Source organism: Pholcus phalangioides, unplaced genomic scaffold (assembly GCF_987345545.1).
Source record: "Pholcus phalangioides strain wild (caught in Gottingen) unplaced genomic scaffold, Ppha-v1.0 ptg000013l_1, whole genome shotgun sequence".
In the NCBI taxonomy this organism is placed as follows: domain Eukaryota; kingdom Metazoa; phylum Arthropoda; class Arachnida; order Araneae; family Pholcidae; genus Pholcus; species Pholcus phalangioides.
The window spans coordinates 32,875,955-32,900,549 of NW_028301606.1; the positions used below are offsets into that span (position 1 = coordinate 32,875,955).

At 36.6% G+C, this 24,595-nt stretch overlaps 1 protein-coding gene across 4 annotated transcripts in view; it reads right to left on the reverse strand.

Moving 5' to 3' along the window:
* The window catches only part of LOC149078978 (cell adhesion molecule Dscam1-like), a 297,831-nt gene that overhangs the window by 74,329 nt on the left and 198,907 nt on the right, over positions 1-24,595 (reverse strand). For all 4 annotated transcript variants that reach the window (XR_016193869.1, XM_089241221.1, XM_089241220.1 and 1 more), the window contains exons 15-16: positions 17,599-17,763; positions 2,833-2,903 (exon numbers count right to left, since the gene is read on the reverse strand). Coding sequence is in view for 3 of the 4 variants with exons in the window: in XM_089241221.1 (XP_089097347.1) it covers positions 2,833-2,903; positions 17,599-17,763 (236 nt within the window). In the remaining variant the exon portion in view is untranslated. The remainder of the gene's footprint in view (positions 1-2,832; positions 2,904-17,598; positions 17,764-24,595) is intronic.

Sequence of the window (24,595 nt, forward strand, 5' to 3'; positions counted from 1 at the left end):
GTATATATGAATTAACATCATCCCATCGTGCCCCCCAGCAATAATGGCACTGTGCCCCCCCCCCCACTTCCAAGTCTATTCCAGCCTATGCCCCCAGCAATAATTATCGTGCCTCCCCAGACTTTCAAGTCTATCCCCACCTGTTTTCTGGATGGAATGAGGTGACTTCATTATAAATGGAGACTATTGGATTTTTAATTTATTGAATTTTAAAATTAAACGAAACATTTGAAATAAATTTTTTTTTCGGTCATATATATTCAGTAAATGTATCACTGAATTGTATATGCATGTATTAAGGGCAATCGAAAAATAATCTGTAATTATCTTTAAAACCTGAGGATCTTTAAGCATTTTAGAGGTTTTAAAATTTTAGAGTGGTATTTAAGAGTAGAACTGAACGTTTCCCAGTGAGAAAGAAAATCAGTTTCCGAAATTCGAATTGATTTCTCATTTTGAATGAACAAATTAATTGACACGGAATTTAATTCAAATACACGAAAAATGCAACACACGAAGATTTGTGTTTTTCGTGTATTTGCCTTATTCGTTGGTAAATTAGTCTTTCTTTTACTCTTCTTTACTACTTTACTCTATTACTCTTCTTTTTAGTAATTTTTGAATTATTGACATCAGGAGTAGTCACCCCCCACCCTCAATAAACTTGATAATTATCAGTTTTATTATTCATTGGAATAATTACAATTATTCGGAATAATTTACTCTATGTTAAATCTAATCCTATATTCATTTTGCTCAAAGGGGTTTGTAATCAGGAAAAGATGAAAATTTGCAAATAATCGACCAGAGTTTGTGCTGCCATCTCTGAGAAATAAATCAAACTGTTATATATTTTTTGATAATTTGTATTTAATCAATACCTGTCCATTGAGTATGTTTCAACTACGATTACCCTTTTATTGCTCCAAATTCATATTTTATAATTAATTTATCACGATTAAATCCTTATATAATTCGAAGGTATACAGTGTTGTGAAAAACCAAACGACCAGATAAAAAAGCAAAACATTAAAATGCAATTTGGTGCCGCCATCTGTTTCTCTTGATCAGAACCAATTGTTCGAACGTAGAAGAAAACGGTATACGCATGCATGTATTTTAAAATGTCATTAGGGTTCACAAGAAATCTGTCATTGGGATGTGTTCTAAAGAGATTTCTATCAATTTCCTTTTTATCCGACGATATCATTTGTTCACAAATTAAATACTTGTGGACAAACAAGTTTTTACAGTTCAAAGTACTGTTCTTTCCCTATTGTATTGTTTCCCAAAGTAGGCAATATGGCCTGGTCCGGAACTGTATATGGAATGGTCCGAGAGGAGGGGGTCGAAGCTATTGTTTTAGTATGGGATTCTATGGTTAGATTAATATGGGGGATGGTGAGAGAGAATAAAACAACTGAAAGGGGTGGTGGAATAAAAAGTTTGTTGAGCTATGCCCTGATAGAAGGGCTGCACAGCATTTCAAATCCGCTCATTAGAAACAAACGAATAACGTGGCCTCATGCATAGCCCCCACAAAAGGGGCTGGCAGGAATCTAGCCCTGGGGCTCGGGACAGTTCTCATCATTTTTTGCTTTTTACGCTATAAATTAACTGTAGAAGGGGCCCTTGAAAAGTTTGACCGAGGGGGCCCTGGCCTCATAGTACGCATTTTAGGGGCATCCTCGTAATTTTTGTCGTCCCGACTTTTGTAAAAAATTACCCGTTTTTCCCAATTTTCACAAAACTTATTCGAGAATTTCTATTCTTTATTTCCAGCCGCCTGGCAGTCCAGTGGTTAGGGATAGATAGATAGAACCGCTCACAGCCCCGGACTGATGCAAATCACCTTACTTCCGTTACCTCAAAAGAGGCAGAGTTGTGTCGGAACAGAGTGGTTAGAGAACTAGCTTCTGACTATGTAGGTCTGGATTCGAATCCCGGTTCGGGCATGGATGTTTACTATCACTAACAAAGTCCCAGGACAGGTCGTAAAGATCTCTTTGGAATACGTGATGATCACGTATTAATAATTAAGTTATTAATTTCCTTTTTTTTTTATTTGGAAGAGAAACTCACGCTGTATGTTTATGTGCATCACTATATAGCCAAAAAATTGGAGCTAATGCATTAATGTTTTAAATTAGTTTTGCTGCCAGCACTTTCCGCATTAAATTATGTCTTAACAGAGGTGTACGTGGGAGGTGGGGAATGCTTGAGGGCTTTTGAAGTGTATGATTCGGCTTCAAAACGTTCTCAACAGATATCTTATGCATGTTAAGCATAAACCAAAAAAAAAAAAAAAAAAAAAATCATTTTTCCAATTATTTCCGCAAACTTACTAACTAACAAATCGAATATTCAAATCAACACTGCGATCTATTGAGACTCGTCACCTTGACTGGAAGATTTATTTGAGTGGTTCCTGTTTACGTACCCGTGAACAAGTCATTTGGATAATTTGGTGATCCAATTGGCTATGTGTGTAGCCCACCAGCCATGTGGCAATAGAAAACGGCCATCAATTAGTGCAAATTGATTCCACGGCTTATTCAATATTCAAATCAGTGAACAATAACCTTAAAAATGTGCATGATATTTAACGTACAATTACAGTCGAATCCCGTTACAACGAACTCCAAAAGACCGGAGAAATCACTTCGTTATAACGAAATTTCGTTATGAAGTAAATCCTGGTTTTTGCATTGTTTTTATGTAAACTTACTGAGGGATTAGAAATTGTTCGTTAAAACGAGATTTTTTTTCCTTGCTATAACGGTATTCGTTGAAACGGGATTAGACTGTACTTAATAGTTAAAGATCACTTACTTTCCACGTGACTTTAACGGCTGAGGAGCTTACAGCTGATACTCTGACTTGTTGCGGAGCATGTGAAGGAGCTATTTCAAGGAGGGGAAAAATCGGAGAAAAAGAAATTATAGTATTAAACCACACACATATATATAAACAGACTAAACCACATATTTACAGATGGCTTGAGTGGGCCACGGCACATTTCCAGATTGTGCGTGACTCGATAGCTCCTTCCAGCAATTTTTGAATATTTTAATATTTTAGCACACGGTATAACATTTTATAAGGCACAACAGAACTATACCACAAACAATTAGTGGCTGAAACCATTAATCTCTTATATAATCTATTTTTATTAGTATTCAGTTTTTAAAAGCACTCCATGCAAAACGACCTCTCTTGATGTGCGTCAGTGTTGAGGAAACTCAAGACTGGTGTATTTGTATTTCATATGTTCTCCATAGCATTTCAGTGTTGCATCACGTCTAGGTTTTGAATGGGATCAACGAGTATGATCTTGCTTTATTTATTTATTCGCAGTTGGAAGCACCTGAAGATGATCTTCCAAAAGGTTTCAACCAAGCTTGTTGGTTTTGATACAGGGTGATCAGCGAATGACCCCTTATTTCAAAATTAAATATCTCTACAACAAAGATCAATAGAATTATGCGGTAAACGGTACGTTTATTAGCAAAACTGTAAGAATGTTGTACAGAAATTTCGAAAATTAGGTTTTTTTTTATAGTTTTTTTTAAATTAAAAAAAAAAAAAAAAGTGGGAGATTTTGGGGTTCCGAAAATCCTTATTTGTGTGAAGAGAAACCACTGCATTCGCCTAAAGTTACTGCATGGGCTGCGGTATGCGCCAGAGGCATTATCGGCCCCTTCTTCGTGCGAGAAACGATTACTACTGAACGTTACGTTACAATTTTGGAACAATTTAGGCGAATGCAGTGGTTTCTCTTCACACAAATGAGGATTTTCGGAACCCCAAAATCTCCCGTTTTGTTTTGTTTTTTTTTTTAAATTTTAAAGAACTTGCTTCGAATGTTCTATGACCGGATTCGAACCCATGGACATAGATAGTAACCTTCATAGTGGAAGACGAGCATCGTTTCCCATACTGGTGAGGAAGGTCTCACGATATCCCATGCACTTCAATTTGCAGCAGTTCCTTCGCAACCGACAGAAGGTATTTTTTCAAAATCAGTTGACGTTTGCGTGTGGTTAGTTCTAGGTTGTTTTTGTGGCTTCGGTGGGGTTTGTATTTATTGTTTCCAGCAACGTTTTATTTTGCATCAGCTGAGGTACTGGTGGATGTGTAATTTCATTCTGGTTCACATATCCATCATCAGTGCTGTTGCTTACTTCAGAAATGTTTTTTCCCTGATATAGTTTTATTCTCCTCTGGATTCTCGTTGTCAACACCACTGTTTCAAGGTTTCCTCGTACAATCTTTGTAAACTTCTGAAAAATATTCTCTTCGGTGAATCTGCGTCTTTTTGCCATTTCTGCAGCAAGCAGTCATAAGCACGTGGATTTTTCTACTTTGAAGAACAAACAATTCATCGGACAAAATGGCAAAAATACTTGAGAACAAAATCTGAGACACCTGCTGACCGACATCTGCAGATAAGAATGAATGTTAAAAAAAGCATCATCACAATGGGGATTATGCCATGTTAGATGCACAAAGAGACTGCCAAAAGAATTTCGACTTTACAAAATCAATTGTGACATCGTTGGTAATATTATATGTCGAATGTGTTTTAAAATACATGGGAGGGTAAGTGTGACCCACCCTACCCCCCTTCCGTCTTTCTAGGTATATCGGTTCGTATCTCCGACACTAAAAAAGATAACGAAAAAATCTGATATACGATAAGAACATGGTAATTCAGTAAAAGTCAAGAAATTTTTAAACTTTTGGTTTATTCTTACTTGAGAAAAGGGGAGCGGAAAGAACGTTCAGGGTCACACAGAACCTTTCTAGTGTTCTGAAGCAGCTGGCAACACATTTACAGATAACTTATGTGACTCGCGGCGCACTTGCAGATAACTGAAGTGCACTCCCCACAAACACATTTACATATCACTTGATTAGAAATAGATTTAAAAATCATTTAAAGTTACAGGCGGCACAGTTTCAGCGCATAATTAAGCGGCTTTCGGTGTAGTTCCAGAATCACTTATGTTACCCGCGACACAGTTCCAGATCATAAAAGCGGCCCGCGACACATTTAATGATCCCGTTAGTGACCTGCTTTGCTGTTCCAGATCACTTGAATGACCTGCGACACGTTCTCGAACCACTGAAGCGGCCCACTCTCCTAAACAGTGATGGTAACCAAGGGTGGAACTGCGGGGGGGGGGGGGTAACTGCCTCAGGAACCCAGGTAGCACAACGATATAGATCTATATCGTAAAATTTCAGTTTCCAATATTGGTCTATATCGGGCCACGATATCGTTCTGGCTAAAAAAAGACATAGTCAGAGATAAATAGACCTATATGGTGAATGTGATATATATACAAATACTTCAACTTTTGGACAATAGATGGCGCCCTTTCAGAAAAAATTTAAAAAAAAAATCTGTAGCGTTCTTGTGGGTGGGTTTGATCTCATACACACACCCTGATCTCTTCCCACCTTTAACTTAATGGCTGAACAACCCATATCATAATATTAATTTACAATTAATGGTTTTTAACTTTTATTTCAAATCGGGTCAAATTTATTCATTTTTATGTATGTATACACAAAAATTACGAAACAAAAAAATGTGAGCCATTTTATCATCTAGAGGCAGATGATTGAAAAAATTATATTATAATTAAGAAAATTATATATAATACAAAAAAACACAGCATAATAAAAGACAAATTGATGTATTGTATAATATATTATAATTATTTATTTAAAATTATTAATTTATACAAATAGAACCAAAAATGTATAAATAAATACGTGGCACGAAAAAATTAAAATTCTTAAAGTATGGTAAAAAATTAACAAAACATGAAAAATAAATAACAATAATAAATAATCTTATGGATAACACACATCTATACGAGTATATACAGCACGAAAACGGCAAATTTTCCACATTAAAAATTATGTCCAATTACAAGTGGCAATTAAAGCTATGATGGATAAGTTCTTGATCCTCTTACAATACCAACATCCACGATATAAAATATACACAGTGATATATGGATTCAATTATATTTGAGGAAATGATTTTGATATATCAACTTATTGTTATCTTATTTATATCTGTGTCAGGTTCACGATATAGATCTATGTCACGTTCAGGATATAGATATCTTTGTATTTCAAACTATATTAAAATAATTTGTTGTCTCAAGTTGCGCTGCTGCAAAGCAAAGATCATTCTTGTGGAATCAAATACATATTCAACTGAAAAAATAACGACTTGTTCAATTAATATCATAAATAGTTTGCACCATAAAGGACGAGAGATCGTTCTACATAGTAGTTTAATGACATCTTATATTCCTCTGACATTTTGGTATAAAATAGTATGGTCCAGATATTGTGCTACTGTGGAGCACCGTTATAAAAATATCGAATGTTAAGGTTGTGTGGGGCGGGCCTGCAAAATCATGTTTGCTTCTGGCTGGAAAAATCCTAGTCACTGCCGTGATCATGAAGCAAAATTTCTCAAAAATTTACATTTCGAGGAAATGTTTCCCACAGACTCTTAAAATGTGGTGTATACATAAATAAGGTTACCAATCGTTCCCTTTTTGATGTCATTTCAAGTGCCTTCCTACGTTTCGGAAAGTTCACCCTATTGTCCTCCCCTTGTCAGGTTTCAGGAATTATTTTCTTTTTTCTCTAGGGGAAATTTTTCGAGCTCTTACCAATCTCCACTTTGAAACATGCATTTCTTCACTGATATATGATTGTTTTTGTGTGTGTTTTTTCCCACACGCATTTAACAATAGCCGCCGAAATTCCCATATTTTTTTTGTTTCTGCTCTTCTTAGGGCGGTATTCACCGACATGATTTAAACTAGTCACAATTTTTGATAAGACATCCACACGGATTGTTAAAAAGTGCAGGTTTTTAACCAATCTATGTTGATCGCTCATACGAAAATTGTGACTACAGTTTAAACCATGTCGGTGAGGACGACTCTTAGGAGTTCTGTTTTAGAATTGGGAAAAATTTTATTGTTGTGGCTGGTTTTAATGGTCGGAATGGTGGCGCCATCTATTGTGCAAATTGGAATAAGTGACGTCACCAAGGGCGAGCACGCAGGCGTCCTCCTTTCTCAGTTTTCGAATCTGGTAAGCCTATTCATAAATATATAATACAGGGTGTCCATAATTAAGACCCTATTTTAAAGTAGCCTACAGGTGAAACCAGTCATCAGGAAAGTGTGAAATTTTGTGGAGGACTTCATGAAGTGATGGGAATTTGTTTCGAGGAAAAAAACATTAGCTGCACATGTTGTCACCAGAGAGTGTTTTACTTTTAATACCTGTAGTAAACATGTAAATGTATGTGATGTCACGCACCAGCTGTTATAAAACCTAGAAACATTCGCATAGATCTTTCTCAATGTATTTGCTGCTCGCAATGACGATAAGCTTAGGAGATCGCGGCTTCTTTGTCAAATTGTTTTACCAAAACATCAATTCAAACAGTAACTCCTCTACGGAAATATCGGACTTCGAAAAGATCCAGTAAATATTAAAAACCTTCGGAGGTTGATAACGAAATTTGAAACCACAGGATCGTTGTCTGTTTGTCCTGGAAGAGGAAGAAAACCCACATTTCTGTAGACGCAGTGCAGGAGTTTTCGTTTCAGGTCGAAGAGGACAGAGCTTCAAATTCTCGTGGTAGCAGCACTATTGTCAGGCGTGTAGCACAGAAGTTGGATAGGCCACGTTCAACTGTTCATGGGATCATGCGGAATATTCTCCGATATTATCCGTACAAAGTTTCACTTGTGCAGCGGTTGCTTCCACGTGATTATGACGCTCGACTCCGTTTCTCACTGCAGTTTTTAGCTCGCGCTGAGGTCGATTCAGAATGGCCTAGGGATATATCCTGTCACGGTATTGTGTGGACTTACTGTAAAGAGTACGTAAGTCGAAGAAAATCCTAATCTTCTGTCTATTAACAATTAATTATACATAATTATAATATTACCATTATCACAATTGTAGATTATTGTTTAAATTAAACATGAATACTTAACAAATTTTAGATGGAGTTCGTACGGAGATAATCCAACGCCATTCCGATACGAGAGTAGACTACTCGCGTAACAATTTTCTTCTTTCGTCTCGCCTTTGCACTTTTTCTTTTCCTACACGCCTACGCGTTTTTTGCACCCGGCGCGTCTTTAGCCCTCAATCAGTGGGGCGCTGTAACTGCATCATTTATTCTTGGTCCCTACTTCTACGAGGAGTTACGTTCAACAGGTCCACTGACATGTTCGATCACCGGGAAGCGATATGGATTGCTGTTATGTAAGAGATACTAACCCCCAGCCCTTCAAACATAGTTCGCCATACGGGGTTCCCCGAAGGGAGCATTTATTTTCTCCACAAAAAAAAAAAAAAAAAAAAAAAAAAAAAAAAATCAACTTTACATCTTGGCCCAGGGAGCAACCATTAACAACTCGCGAGCAGCAATTTAGTGTCCCTGGGGTTTATAATAATTGCTTCACTTAAGTATTATATTTTACATTGTAATTATCACACTGTAGATACACATTCACATATCACACATGAGTCCGACAATCATTTGATCTTTCAACATAAAAAAAGAGAAAAAGAAAGAAAAAAAACCCTATACACATATCAGGTCAGCTGAAATATACGAAGCAAATCAGTCCGTCAATCAGCTAATTTTGCACGAGATCGAAGAACACACAAGTTATATTTCAGTCGATTTTATGCATTATAACTTACAGTATTAGATATTAACATATATTTTATGTGCACTGCTCCACACATGCTATCACGAACTAAAAGTTTACATATTTTCGTAAAAAATCAGTATATGACATAAATTGAAAAGAATTGTAGTACGTATTATTAAAATTTACAGTATAACTCAGCGACAAAAAAGATCAAAGTGAGAACTTTACATTGAAAAAATGTTATACGCTAATCCAGTCTAAATCAGAAAATCCTTTCCGTATTCATCAAATGCACTTATATACAATGTTATATTAACACCTTACAATTATTCAACTTTTCAATAATATCTATATGTTTAAAACAAATATATTATATATTATGTATTCATTTAAACCTTAAAATAGGACATTGTTGGTGATGTATATAATATTCCACGCTTTTCTGCATGATGGATTTTAAGAAATTAGCTATTTTCTTATTTTTCACCAATGTTAAGATTTTTATGTTGTGATCGCTAAAATTGCATTCTTCTCTGTCTTTGTCCCATGCTTCACATCTATATACTATATGTTGAGCGTCGCTAGCCTCCTTCTTGCAGAAGATACATAATGAGTCTCGTCTGTGGAACCTTGCCTGATAGACTCCCAGTGCCCCATGTTGAGTCAAGAATTGGTTGATGAAGAAGTCTCCATAGATGTTGGTTGTTTTAACCTTCGGCGTTATTCAGTGTGTAAATCTCCCTTTTGTAGTTGAGTTCCACAGCCTCTGCCATTCATCCTGTATATTTTTTTTATGGCATTTTTAAGTTGTATTTTAGTGATTTTAGTTTTAATGTCAATTTGGTCCTTTTTTGTTGCCTCTTTAGCTTTATTATCCACATAATCACTTCTTTTATTATTATTATGCGCTTTGATCCAATGAAATTTGATATTATTTATCGTTGCCAGATTTTGTATTCTACGATGAATTTCGTTATAATTGTTAGGGTTTGCTAGCGCTTGTAGTGCCGATTTCGAATCACTAAAAATGTGCACATTTTGAAGGTGATTTTCTATCGCCGTAATTTCAGCTCTAAATACAGTGCTATGATCACTAAGCCTTGTTAGTTGCTCCTTTTCAATCTGTGTGTTTTTATAATGCACATAAGCACAGCCAACCCTGTTTTCAATCCTGGATCCATCTGTGTAAATTGAATTTTCCCTACTGTCCTTTTGATTTTCATTCCAGTCGATCTTCTTTTTCTCCTACGGTGGTATTAGAGCTGGCTTATCTTCTTCTATGTGCTCTCTTTTAACAATATTTTGATTAATGCATATTTGTTCTCCAAGTTGAAGCAATTTGTAACGTTTCAGCAGATTTTGAAGCGTAATCCGTATGGGTGGTATCCCAGTAAGTACATTCAATGCTTCATTAGAAACCGTAATATAGCATTTTGAGATTACAATTAAAGCTTTCCTCTGGATAGAAATTAATTTGTCATCCTGAGTTCTTGTATTTGTGTAACAGATTTCGTACCCATATATTACCATTTTCTCCAAGCATTCCAAATAAATTTTTTTTAGCACTTCAGCTTTGACACCCCAAGTGGCCCTTGATCTTTGAACAATTTCTTGCGTCTTTTTGGCCATTTTGTTCTTAATGTATTGTAGATGGTCAGTCCATGAAAAGTTTCTATTGATGACTACGCCTAAGTATTTGAATTTTGTTACATATTTTAGTGATTTTTTATTCATCTTTATGGAGGGGATCGTTGGTATTTTGCCCCTTTCTTTTACTATCGTAAATAGACATTTCTGAAGATTAAATTTTGTCTGTTATGTAACGAAATTGTTCCGGCGCTGCAAGCACGTCACTGCCTTGCAGACAATCTTTATTCAAGACGGAGCTCCTCCACACATTGCAGTGTGTGCTAAGAATGTTCTTAAAACACATTTTACAAAAGAACGTGTCATCAGCCGACACTTCCCTCATCTATGGCCTCCCCGAATCTTAATCGATGCGATTTTTGGCTTTGGTTGTATTTGAAATGTCTGGTAAGTCATAAGAATCCAAGAACTTCGCCTGACCTTAACCGACTGACGGTTTGAGGGTGTTGAGAAAATCTACTTGAAAAAGGTTCAGGTAATTGTCACAAAACTGCTTCGAAAAAAATCCAACCATTTTTCCTTCCCCCCGTACAAACAGCGGGATATCGGATTTAGTGTTGTGTGGTTTGAAATTTTTGTTCCGCCCACTGTTGAATGCTTCTTTGTAGGAGAGGAAAAGAAAAGGTGTGTTCTCTCGTAAAAGAATTCAAACTAAGTACAATACTTGGCTTTTTGTGGGCTCGTCTTTTTTTCCCATTCCTCTGCCAACGTATTTTTTACTTTTCAAGTAAAGATCTGGGCAAAATGGAAGTGATTACACACGAGCGCTGATTTGAACAACTACCAAATTATTTTACTCAAAAATTTCAACAAACTTACCGTATTCCCACGCATTGGCCGGTATGCCGTAAAACACGAGGGGCACCAGCTTTTTGTATGTTGTGGTCTTGGCCACTTTCGGCATGCCGGAAAAAGTGAGGTTATAATAGGATCACAGCATGCATTCAGCTGAATCAGTGGACTTTCCGAATAAAGTTTATATATATATATTTTTTTTTCTAAATCGCTCTTCCTCGTTTTCTTTAAATATTAATTTGTCTCGTTCTTCCTCAGGAATAAATTGAATCTATGCATTATCTTGTGTTCATAAAACTTTGAAAAGAAAGTATTTTACTTACATAGTTCCTGAATTTTATTACTCCATGCCATCTGATATGAATTCAACTGTCAGCCTTCATTCATATACAGGGCCGCAATTAGGGGGAGCAGACGGGTCTCGTACCCCGGGCGCTGAACCCGAGGGGGTGCAAATTTCATTCTGAAACCTCTCCCTTACCATTACAAGAGGGCGTAAAAATGCGCGCTTGCCCCGGATGACCAAGCATCTAGTTGCGGCCCTGTTCATACGCATGTATAGAAGACTAATCAAATTTTACCTTCTTTCAATTACAGTACCGACATTGAACAATATTTCAGATTCTCTCTGAAATATTTCATTTCCTTCTTCCTCCCATTCAGTTATTCATTCTAATATTAAATATTCAACTGTTTATTTTCACTAACATCCAGTAAGAGCCATCATTGTTGGCTCCGCGGATATGTATAATTTATTTTCAACAAGAATTTTCCAGAATCCGTGAATCAAATTTATCGGCATTCCGGAAAATACGGATATTTTCAGCATGCTGGTATGCCCCACTGTTTCCCGGCATGCCAGCTACTGTGGGGGAGTACGATAATTGTTTTGCTAAGAAATTAGTTTTTCTCACTAATTGAATTCAATTGCTGTGGCCCGTTTGATCGTTAAATTTCTTCCTAAAAACATTATTGTGCAAATAAATGTTATGTTAGGTTGTTTGACCTCAAGACCTGTAAGACCCTTCTATTATGTGGACAATGGTGCTATTGGAAGAGCCGTTGCCAGAAATTTCTTGTGGGTTGGGGGAAGGGAACTGACAGTGCAGTACTTAGTCAAGATTCCACAATATATAAGTAAAATTCTGGCATTTAGGGGGATGACTGGCAGTGGGGGTGGAGCCAGAGGATGCAGTGAGTGCTCGAGTACCTACAGTATTCTGTACCACTGATCTGAGCACCTCCAAAATTCATTCAGGGATCAATAGTTTCCATGTAAAGCTCAAGTCAAGCACCCACGGTTTCGTAACTCTTCCGACGTATCTAATGGCTGGGCCACCAGATCACTATCTTAGATGGAAAAAAAGGAAGTCAGTCAACCATTTGGATGTTTCGTTTGTACAATGAGCACACTTTTTATAAGAAGTGTGAGTAAATGACCACAGAAGATACAATAAAAAAATTGTATTTTATTTTTAAATTTAAATGTACTTTTTTTTCGTTCAATGTTGAGGCATTGTGCTTGGTGAGCACGTACAAGCTCATTCATGTCCTGTCACATAAGTGTGAGGAATTGATGGATGAGCTGCACATTTTTTTTTTTTTTCGTACGTAATGCTTAATCATAAGCCGTGGCTCAGCTTTTACAGCACAATACTTTTTTACTGGATTTTCACCCGTGGCCACTTAGTATATTCTAGAGCTACTGTGTCGTCGCGTGGACATCATTCTGGGATCTCATCACGAGCATCCAGGTTTGTACCTCACTGGCGGCAGAGTGGTGGTCTACCGAAGTTTGTTTTCTGTGGTTTTTCAACTTAATGAACGGTTACAGCAGCGGTTCTCATCCTTTTTTTACTCGCGGAGCCCTTTTCAGTATATAATTTCTATGGCGAAGCCCTGTTTCACTCGAGGAACACTTTTTGCATATAATTTTTATGGTAGAACCTTGTAGGCCTCTTATTTTTTATTTATCTATCAAAGTTACTGATTTGTTTTATTTTCCTCGAGTCACCGCGGAGCCCCTGGGAAGTGGAGCACCGGTTGAGAATCGCTGGGGTTACAGGTTTATCCTGCTTGAAAGTTCGAATTTACTCATGACCGGTCAACAATGTGATAACATGCTTATATTTATTTCCACTTCCAACAGTTTTTTTTTTAATTCTTACTATAACCGATAAAATTTAAAAAAAAAAAAAAGCCACACGCGAGTGCCCTTGCCTTATTTATTTTTTAGAACATTGCTCAACGAAGTGATGAACAATGATATAAAAATGTATATATTTGCATAAGCACTGGTACTATCTGAAAATTATCAACTGAGCAATGAAATGTTGCAGAGATTGAATACATGCGTGGATTTAGGTATTGCAAATGAGCCGCATTCTCGATTTCACTGAACATTAGCATGGCATAGTTTGCGCAAAGCTAATAGAATTCTATACATGTTATGTACGCCTTACCACAAATGTGATGCGCATACGTTCCCATATGCTTTCTCTGTGTATGTTCGCCCAACTCTGGTTCACAAGTATGGGCTGATCCAGGCATAGTCCGGGGGGTATAATGTCTTCATGGGGCCTACATGATAAAATTCTGGCACACAATAATTTTCGAAAGTATGTAAATATGTAAGCTGTTACTTCCATCGAAATATTGAACCCCCCCCCCTTCCCGTAAATCACTTTGGACGCGGGAGGGGGTGGGTTGGCGTGATCTTGGCATCACTGCCCAGCATATAACCTTCACAAGAGGGAAGCTCGCTGGACTCTAGAGGCATGACAATCTTGACAGACACTATGACAGTCTTTGTTTATAAAATTTTCGCTTTCACTATAAATTTTTTCAAAAAGAAAATAGTTTGTATACTTTGAAACGGTTTAGTCTGCTGAGTGAGGTTAGGGGCCCAGGCAAAGGCCAAGAAACAAGAAGTGAGAAGAAAACATGGTCCAAAGAGGGTTACAGGGGGTAGGGTAAAGGAGTTAAGAAACACTGGTATCAATTATGCTCTGCGTAAATAAACATGATACTGTATTTGGTTTTCTGATGTAGGGCTTTCCAATCACATCGGATAATTGAGGTTCTGCCGTATCGTACTTGAGTAGTGATAAAGAGGTAAAGATAAACAAATGAAAAATAAAATTAAAAAATTTCGCCTATACTGTAAAAAATTAAAATCACTGGAAAGCCAGGATGTCACAATTCGGGGGGGGGGGGAATTCTGTTTATCTCTATCTTGCATTCAGTGTTTCGCAGTCAATGAGTTTTAATACGATGTAATTTTTTCATGCCAAAATAAAAGTGAATGCCAGTACATATCCTACAATCAAGCGATAAGAATTTCTATAATAAGATAAAGACGTGCCTTTTAGGTGGGGCATTTCTTGCTGAAGAGCAGCCTTTCTTATACTTTCTGAAAATTCCTCTTCGTTTACAAAAGGATTAAGGCTTCTTTGAACTGACTATTCCAGAGCTGCTTGTCAAACGTCTATCTGCTAAGTTAATTGAAAACTGTCCCCTCCCGCCGAAGAGGCAGAAGCCATTTTGTCGTTTTCAACGCCCAGCGCTGTTGCGAGTACAATGGTCATTTTGTGGAGAAAAGAGAGGGGCGTATGCTAAGCCAGCTTAGTGATTCTTTATGGGGGGAAAGCAAGGCAGTATATTTACGGCCAGGACCATTTGGAAGTCAAAAAGTTCACACGTAAAAATACGGCCTAGACCGTTTGGAAGGCATCAACTTCACACGTAAATATACGTGCAGGACCGTCAGTCGGTTAAAAGCAGCATTTCAGGCCAAGTGCTGAACATTTCCCTGCACACACTTCAGTCAGTTGTGGAACATGCCATCTTGCGATTTCACATGGTATCTGAAAATGATGTCCATCATGTGGAACATGTTTTGTTGCAGTAACAATTGTAAAAGTGTTTAACAATTGTAAAATTTGTAAACGTTTGAATAATTGTGTCATTTCTTAATAAAATGACCTCTGGTGGCGACATGTGCAACTAACTTTTTCTCCCTAAAACAATTCCTATCCGCTTCATGAAGTCCTCCACAAAATTTCACAATTTTCTGACGACTGGTTTCGCCTGTAGGCTACTTTAAAATAGGGTCTTTTAAATATGGACGCCCTGTATATATATAATGTATGCGCTTCCATCTAATGGGGAAAATATGTAATCCAATTCATCTGAAAAAAGTTTTCCACAGTATGTATTATTACTTATTTTTCTTCAAAGACATTGTTTGGTTTGTTAAGCTCTCAAATTTTTTTAAAATGTTAAGAAATTTTCCACGTGGACAAATTTTATCACGGCCAGGAGTTTTATCATTGCTTCTCTGCTCTAAGCCTCCCTTCAGCATCCTCATCTGAAAATGCATGTGCTGCCATCTCTGGCAGAATAATCAAAGTTTGATAAACCAACTTTTTCAAATAACATTCCGGTTTGTGCTGCCATCTAACAATCAAATACGTAACTGTAATCATTCCGCCGATTCAAACATATAAATTTATTTTTCTTATTGAATTCTCGTACTTTTTGGCAATTCAAAATCCTTTACCCATAAAATAACAGAGGGTGAAGAGTTCAACACTCTTATTTTTCTTTTCAAAAAAAAAATGTAAATTTTCTCTTTTTTCCATTTAGTTATTTCTTTTTTAATTACACGTGAAATTAAGTTGGTGCTTCATTTCGAACTGATTGAAAAATTGTATTTTATATAAGTAATTAATTTGTTTCTTCTACCATTATTCAATGGAGATAAGCCATAATCCCCCCCCCCTTCCGTAATTTTGAACTGGAAACGGTTAAATCGCCACCCTTCCTGCTCCAGCGATCGGGCAGCTCCCCCCACACTGTCGCTCTCTTCTAGTTACAGCCATGGTAACAGCTATGCAATTTTCACGAATGGAAAAGTCGTATCCGAAGTTTCAACTGGCAATGGCTCATCGTCAAGCGATGGGTTAGGTCAGTAGTTCTCAAAGTGAGCGTCGTGTCTCCTAGAGACGTCGCCAACCTTTCATCATCATGGTCGTCACAGTGAGCTGAGAACATTCATCATTGCCTATTCAGTGCTTTAGAAATGGTTCTTTCATAGACATCATCATTCTGAGACGATGACAACGATCTGCATCGTTTGTTGGGTATATGTCGCTTCTTTCAATGAAAAACGGAAGATTTTTTTCATGGCAACTACACAGCTACATTAAAACCCGTCTTCAACGGAATCGCAAACGACCGACATTTTTTTCCGTTGAACACGCTTTTCCGCTTAATACAGGTTCAATTGACATAATGTGTAAAATCATGAAACAATCTCGATAAATTGAAGTAAAATAAAAATATTAATTAAATGTAAATTATTAATTAATTGTCAAATATTTATCGCTTGATATGATATATTATTTATTAAAGATACATGCTTACTGTATTTATTTCAACATTACAACGGCAACATTACACTATATGCAGTCCATTACATACATTAACTATTCGCATCGCCAATTAATGACTAAATACTAAAAACAGTACTGTAAATATATATATTTTTTCCCAGTGGTCAATAACAGAGTTTTCTGTATGCAGTTCACCCCCCTTTGCTGTTGACTTTCAGTAAACAGTCATACAATAGCATAAATCAAGAATAAAAGCATTTTCCGTTCGTTTATTCTCTTAAAGCGCGTATATATATACACACACATTAGCGAGCGGATCATGTAATAAAAGCATTTGCAATTGGTTGTTCAGTAATTTCTACGGTGTTGTGAGCAATTCTTGAGCTGTTTTAACTGCACCCACATGGAATCGGTTTTTTCAACGACCGCAAAGGAAGTTTATGTAGCCATGAAAGAACCGCTGCAGGAGGTCGTACGTTGCAAGATCGGTGCTCTAATGTATATGTGCCTTTAAATATCTCAACGAATATTGCACTTAGAAATGTAGAATTTCTTTTGTTGGCCTCCCGGCACAGTGATGCCGGACTTCAGGAAGTATTACTAATGTCTTATGTGGTACCCCTCGATTTACGTTAACCTGCATTTACGTCGTTACATCATTAAAATGATTAGTTCAAGTGATTTAAAATGATTTTACACAAGCTTGAAGGCTTCTCCCACGCCGTGTTCATTTTGAGAAGTGTTTTCCCGCAAGAGTCGCATCGAAAAAAAGACAGATATTAAAGAACAAAGAAAGTATGTGCATTTACCTCCCTTCTCCTTATGAGGGTGGGTCATTTTCATTGAAAAGATTTACCTCAACATACGTCCCCAATTTTCGAACAAATTATGTTCCAAACCCTCCAAAACGCCGATCTATTGCCGTTGAGTCAACTTATTGCCGCTTTAACCGGAAGAGGTGAGTTATATGTCGGAATTTTATTGTGCACCCAGTCAGTATTGTGTACTTTTTTTAATGCACAATATAAAGTTGTTCTTACCTTCTTCGTGAGTGACTACTGTAAGTTCTTGACTAGATGGACTCTGGCCAATTGCATTTTCTGCATGGACCCTAAATACGTAACTTGTCCCTGGAATCAGGTTCGTTATTGTGACTTTTGTTTCAGAAGCTGACATTCTAGAACTTTCTAAGGGATCATCTTGAGCTGGAAAATATGGAAAAAATTATCAAAAATTTCTAACAGTTTCTTTCTCTCTTCTTTTAGTGAGGAATTCAAACTTTGATAACATTTTCAAATGAGTCTGTTACAGATTTTGGTCGAAGATTGGATACAAATAGTAACAAATTGGATAAAATATGTCACGAGTGCACCAATACTCAATCTCCCCCCCCCCCTCCTTCCCATCGAGAAACCACAAAACACACATCAATACATTGGAAGCAACACGTGTGTTCACCATTCCCTCACCAGGGAATTCGATGACGCAATTTAGTACCGAATATGGACTTACACAATACGATCTTCTCTCGTCACGAGAGGCCAATGAAAACCCCTTACAAATATCAGGCGATAACTTTCGTCTAATAGCAGGAGTCTTCACCAACTTGGTTTATGAATACGCGAGGCTTTTCGCCAGACAGATTGTGGGAATTGGTCGACCAACATGTCTCGGTTGAAGATTCATTTCCCCCCTCTCTCGCCCTAACCCCGGGGCGAGATCCTTAAATGTAGGGGCAGGCTAGGACCTTCCACTGAGATGACAGTGAGTGATTTCAAACTATATATGATTATTGTGTGACCTTTTTCTGTATAAGTCATGGAAGGAGTGAGAGTCCCCTTGTTTGATTATAATTTGTAATTGAGTTTAGTGTAATGCACCACGACTAAGGATTACCATGAATAAAAAAAAATTAACTTGTAATTCTCTAAGTGTAAATGAAGTAGTATTATTTTCGCAATGTCCTGTTCATAACTTCTTTGTATAATATAGTATGTCACGATAAAGAAACTAGTTCGTTTACTAAAGAAACTAGTTCGTTTACTAAAGAAACTAGTTCGTTTACTAAAGAAACTAGTTCGTTTCTTCGACATGTGGTGTTTAACTCGCAACATAAATAATATCGTTAAACCGCCACTAATGAGGAAATGGCTTAACATTATAAAAGCGTTCTAACTTGGACTGTCGCTTTTGATTGATCTATAGATATGACACACAATTATCATTAGTATTAGTATTGCTATTAAATATCTAATACAGAGTTTTTTAATATCGAATGTTTAACACACACAATTATTATTGAATTTAATTATTGAATATTTTCTATATTATGTGATTGGACTACGTGTTTTCAGCTGAGTAAGCGAAAGGTACGATGTGACCAACCAGCCAGAACGTTTCATCCAAGTCAAATAAATTCAGCATATGCAAACAGTTCGTGATTGTTGACATTCAATGCTTTCTAAAAGAGTTTGGGAACGTTTTGAACGAGGTCGAATGTCTGGGTTTAATACATAGATTTCTTGAATGGATCTATATCATATACTGCCGTTTAGCGACTACACTTGGTAAGCTTGACGATAACGCATTTCAAATCCGTAGCATCACTCCAAGTTATATATAACTGTAACTTTTTTTTTTTTCAGTTCCGTCCAAATGAAAGTTTATTCAGGTGAAATCAAGTGTTAAGAATTATTGATGAAAACATTCCAATGTACTCTAGAGTACTCATTCAGAATCTATTCGAGAGTTTTTCGATTTCCGATATTGACGAAGAGAAAACTTTTCCCCGACTGCTCGGTGCTTAAATTTAATTTCCAACCTTCTCGATGTTTTCTGATTTCCCGAAGCTTTTTCTCAGCCTTGAGAGAGAAAGCAAGAGAGAGAGAGAGCGTTAGTTGTGCAGGGTTCTCTTAGATCACATTAATAGTTAGTAATGCCCTAGAGTAAGTAATAAACCAAGTGAGAGAATCTTCTTTATTTAACCACGATAGATAGCATTTGGGACAGCACGAAAGAAAGTATATGGAGAAAAAAAAAGTTTTTCGGTAGAAAAACGTAATGTAGTTAATCTCGAAATTCTGGCCAAAGAAAATAAATTGCATTTATAATGTTACGGGAATTCTTCCATTTTCTTTATTTTTATGGCAATTGAAGTATTCGTATGGGTAAAAAAATATAATCCAAAGAATACTGGCAAGAAGGGAATCATTGGATCTTGGAATTACATGTAAATTTTAATTACAGGCATAAACATTTTAATAGAAGCTTTGAGCATTATCGAATATCAAATGAACGAACTCTGTAAGATATAATTTTAGTATTCTCTTACATCTTTTCCTAAATTGAACACCAAGGAGAGATCAACATCTTAGCAAATGATCCACTCTTTGAAAAGATACACTCTGCTCTTTAGCTTCTAAAGACACCGACATGAAGTTGTTACTTCGAGTATCTTTAAAATTCACAAAGAGGGACGCCGTAATGAGCAAACTGGAGCATTCCGTTGACGATTAAACTATGTTAATTACTTGGTCTCGCGGAATGAGTGAGATAACTAGTCCCGGATGGTGATATGGTACTCACCCAGATGTACTGTACATGCGTACTCGACTTTAGAACTTCAAGAACTCAAGTTCTTTTGTAAGCACCATGTTGGGAATATCACGAATCCTTTATATGAATCAAGTTTTTATTTCTGAAAATAGCTGTAATGCATCCACAGCGTTGTTATTACCCTAGAGTAGCATTTCTCAACCTATAGTCGGCGGACCAGTGGTGGTCCACGACGATGGCATAGGTGTGCCACAGGCAGACTTGGTAATTTAATTCTAGCTAAATCAAAAATTATTACAGTTGTGATTGATATTAGTAATAACGGTACGGGTTCAAATAAGAATTACACCTTTACACTCAAGTTAACCATACATCATCAAGGAAAACGCTATCCTCAATACAAGATAGTGCATGGTCGCTCATTTTGGCTCGAACAACCCACGTTTCTCTTACGAATTGAATGATGTCACTATCCCGGATGCAACTACGGTGACAAATTTGGAAATTCTCATTGACGAGCGGCTCAGGCTTTCTGAACATTGTTCAGCGGTGGTTAAAAAATCGAATGGAATGCTTGGTTTTATTTTTAAAAAGGTGTCTTCGCGCTCTCTTAAAGTCATTCTTCCGCTTTTCCAAGGCTTAGTTCGTCCTGGACTGGATTATGCTGTAAGGTTTTGGACGAAAAATATATTCAAATGATCAGATGACCATATTTCATAGAGAAAAATACAGTAAACTGGAATTTCAATGCAGTTTACCGTATTTTTCTGAATGCCATATATAATACAATTAATAATTGCACATGTATACAATATTATATATATATTATTATATATACCATATAATTATGTAATTTATATGTATTATGAAAACACTTTGTATTCACGATTTTAGAAAATGTTAAAAATCCAAGTAAACTTGAAAAGCAGGAGAAACGTATAAAAAAATCGAAGCAAACAAAATTACAGAAATGTCCCGTAATACGAGACAAAAGTGATCCGTCAATTTGTTTAAGACCTTGATTGGGTTTCAGACCCAATTGTACTGGTCATTGGACTCAGAAAGGTTGAGAAACACGGCCAAAATATAGCAACGATAAATTGAATTACATTGTCGACGTTCGCTATAACGACAGGAATCGGTCCGCCGAAAGCGAGCGTTATATTGGGAGGTCGCCGTATCGAATGTTTTTAAAAAATTATTGTCCTAACATAAATTCATATTTAGACGGAATAAAGACAAGTATAATTAATTTTTGGTTGATGTAAATAGTTGTGCAATGAAAATGCATCATCCTAAATCACAATAACATAATTGTAATGCAGTGAAACCTCGCTACAACGATACTTAACGATAAATCCCTCTACAGAGATATATTTTCGAGTCCTATTTGGAATTAAATTTTGTCAAGTGTTAAAATTCTCTCGATACAACGATATACTTTACTACGATAGATCCGTCTACTACGATATGTTTTGGGCAGATATTGAAACTTACAATGATGTTTTGTATACGAGTATTTTGCTCAAAATCACCTTCAATTTCACCTTTTTTATGTTCTTCAATAGCTTTTGTTCTGTCGAGAGTGTTCCATACACATTGGTATTTCACACTATCTACAATATGAGAGTATTAATAAAGCTAATTTCTTCGTATTACGCAAAATTTTTGTGCTGTAAACCTATTTACAATGGGGAAGATCTAGTTGAATTCTATTAATAAATTTGAATTTTTTGTTGCGAATAAATGCTTATAAATGCATTTTTTGGTGGTACTAACAACGCCGATTCAGAAGAAATGCCAACAACTAGAGTATAATTTTGGCTTTGGATATATATATATATATATATATATATATCCCACACATATGTAGCAAATTTTCCAATATCAAAGATCAAGGTCAGAGCATTAGCTGATTTCTTCGCGAAAAAAGACGCATGCCGGACTGAGTTCGGTCGTTGTATTGGAATGAATGGTCTTGTGGGCTGAATGTTGAGTAAAATTAACATCAGATGAATAGGAAAACATCTGAGACTTGTCGCGCTGGTCGATATAATGAGTGTCGATAGCATATCTAATGCTTAGCTTTATACGTATTCAGTTTTTTTTAAGTGAACTGAATTGAAGCCCGGGATTTCACTACATATAAAAGTTTGATAAAATGTTTTTTACGAAACTTGAAAGAAACAACAACAACAACAACCAATAAACGCATCGGTTACACTCGCTCAAATGTAACCGATGCACTTCTTGGTTGAATTTTTTCATGTTTTATAAAAGAACTTTTATCACAATTTTACAGCGTAATCCCAGAAGAAGAAAAAAATATTTGAAGATACATGCACTATATAGAATATAATATGAAAAAAAATGAAGTTTCAGTTGTTAGTGAAGACAAAATCGAAAGTAGAAGGTTGAAACAACAATAATGTGAATGAATATATAAATAACGAGAGAAAACATTCCTGATATAAAGTTCTTTTACAAACAACAATCGGTATTAAGAATTCACAGTAATTTACATCGATTCACGCTATTGTAGAAGCAAATTCAAAGCAAAAGAAAATGGGGGGAGGGAAAAGAAAACAATAAGGAGGTTGGGCAAAAAGAACGAAAACTTCTGAAATAGAAATATATATTTTTTTGTGAGATTGAGGTGACCTGAAGACATGGAGATTCCGTGAGTTACGACAAGGTGAAATTCGCAGTCTGATTTCGAAAACAGCTATTTGCATACTGTTCATGGGAACGGAACGTTGTCGGATTGATAAGAGCTCGAAAAGAAGAAAAAAATCGCTTCTCAGAAGAATAATTCATGAATACGAAAAGTTTTATTATCGGTATTTTCTGCAGATGGGATGCGAGTGTAATGTTTACACATATGCATATTTGAGGACTTTTATGCGAAGAAAACTCCGATGCATTATCAAGCGCATGTGTTATTTTTATTGCATCATAAAGGTCTCTGTCTCGTAACTCTTCTAATGTCCTCGGAGCGCAAAGAATGTTCTAGAACAGTATTGATTTTTACGAGTCAGAGAATCTTCTTTTTTTTTACTTCAAGTATGCATGAATATCGATGCTGGTTATGAATGAACCCCTTTGCACTAGAAGTTTGAACTTGAGATGATTATTGAAATATCATTCAATAAGTACGTATATGTACTGTGGGATCCAGAAATTTCAGCCCTGACATTTCACCTGCCCTGACCGTATGAGTGACCGAGTAAGTGACCGGACGAGAAAGTGGATGTGAGTTACTGGAACTGGAGAAACCATGAGACACCCAGTCTCTGAATGTGAGTTACTGCAAGGACGAGTAAATGGACATATGAGTGATCAAATTAGTGATTATGCGAGTAACCATATGAATGAGTGAAAGACTAATGAGTGACCAAGTGAATGTGAGTGGCTGTACCGGGGAAAATAATAGTGATCTTATGAATGGTCAATTGAGCGAGTAAGCGACCGTATGAGTGATCAAATGAGCGTGCGAATGACCGTATTACTGAACGAGTGATCATATGAGTGATCAAGTTTGTGACCTTGTGAGTAACCATATCAGTAAGCGAAAGACACGTGTGAGTGATCAAATGAATGACCGTGTGAATAAGTGAGCGTGAGTGATTGTATGGGTGAGTGAATGACTTTATGAATGATCAAGTGAGTAAATGTGTTAGTGAGTGAGCGACCATATGACTGACCAACTGAGTGTGTGAATAACCGTATTAGTTACAGGATGACGATATGAGTGATCAGTGAGTGATCGTATGACTGATCAATGTCACTCACCTTCTTCAGTTGTTCACTCATTCGATCACTCACATCTTCAATTCATCACTCTTATACTATCTTTCACGTATTCACTTTATCACTCATATGGTCACTCAACCACCCACTTCGTCACTCATATGGTCACTCACCCACTCACTTCGTTGCTCACACGGTCAGGGCAGGCGATATATCTGGGGTGAAATGTCAGTGGCGAAATTTTCGTAAACTATGTAATGGAGTACCGTAAATCCCGCATTAGTCGACATGCCGTAAAAAAGGGACAGAACAGCTTTTTGAATGTTGGAGTCAGGACAATTCCGGGCATGCCGGGAAAAGGGAGGTCTATAAGTCACACGATACATTCAGATTGATATCAACCTATATTAAATACGTAAATCAGAATAAAATAATAGTTTTCACTGTATTCCATGAATTTGGTAACGATAATGAAAGTTCGCCATTTACTTATCGCTCTATCATAATTATTTTGGTGTTTTGCACGTTTTTTTCCCCAATTTTAAGATGTTTAGAGATTTAAGAAATATGATGTTGCGGTTTTGTGTTGTAACATGTTTTAGTTTTTTTTCTTAATTTTTTGCACTGTTTATTCGGATCTTAAACACGTGATCAAAGTACCTCGTAGTCTACTAAATTTGTCACTTAGCTCATTTCATCTACGAGAAGGAATATGTTTATAATGTGACATTT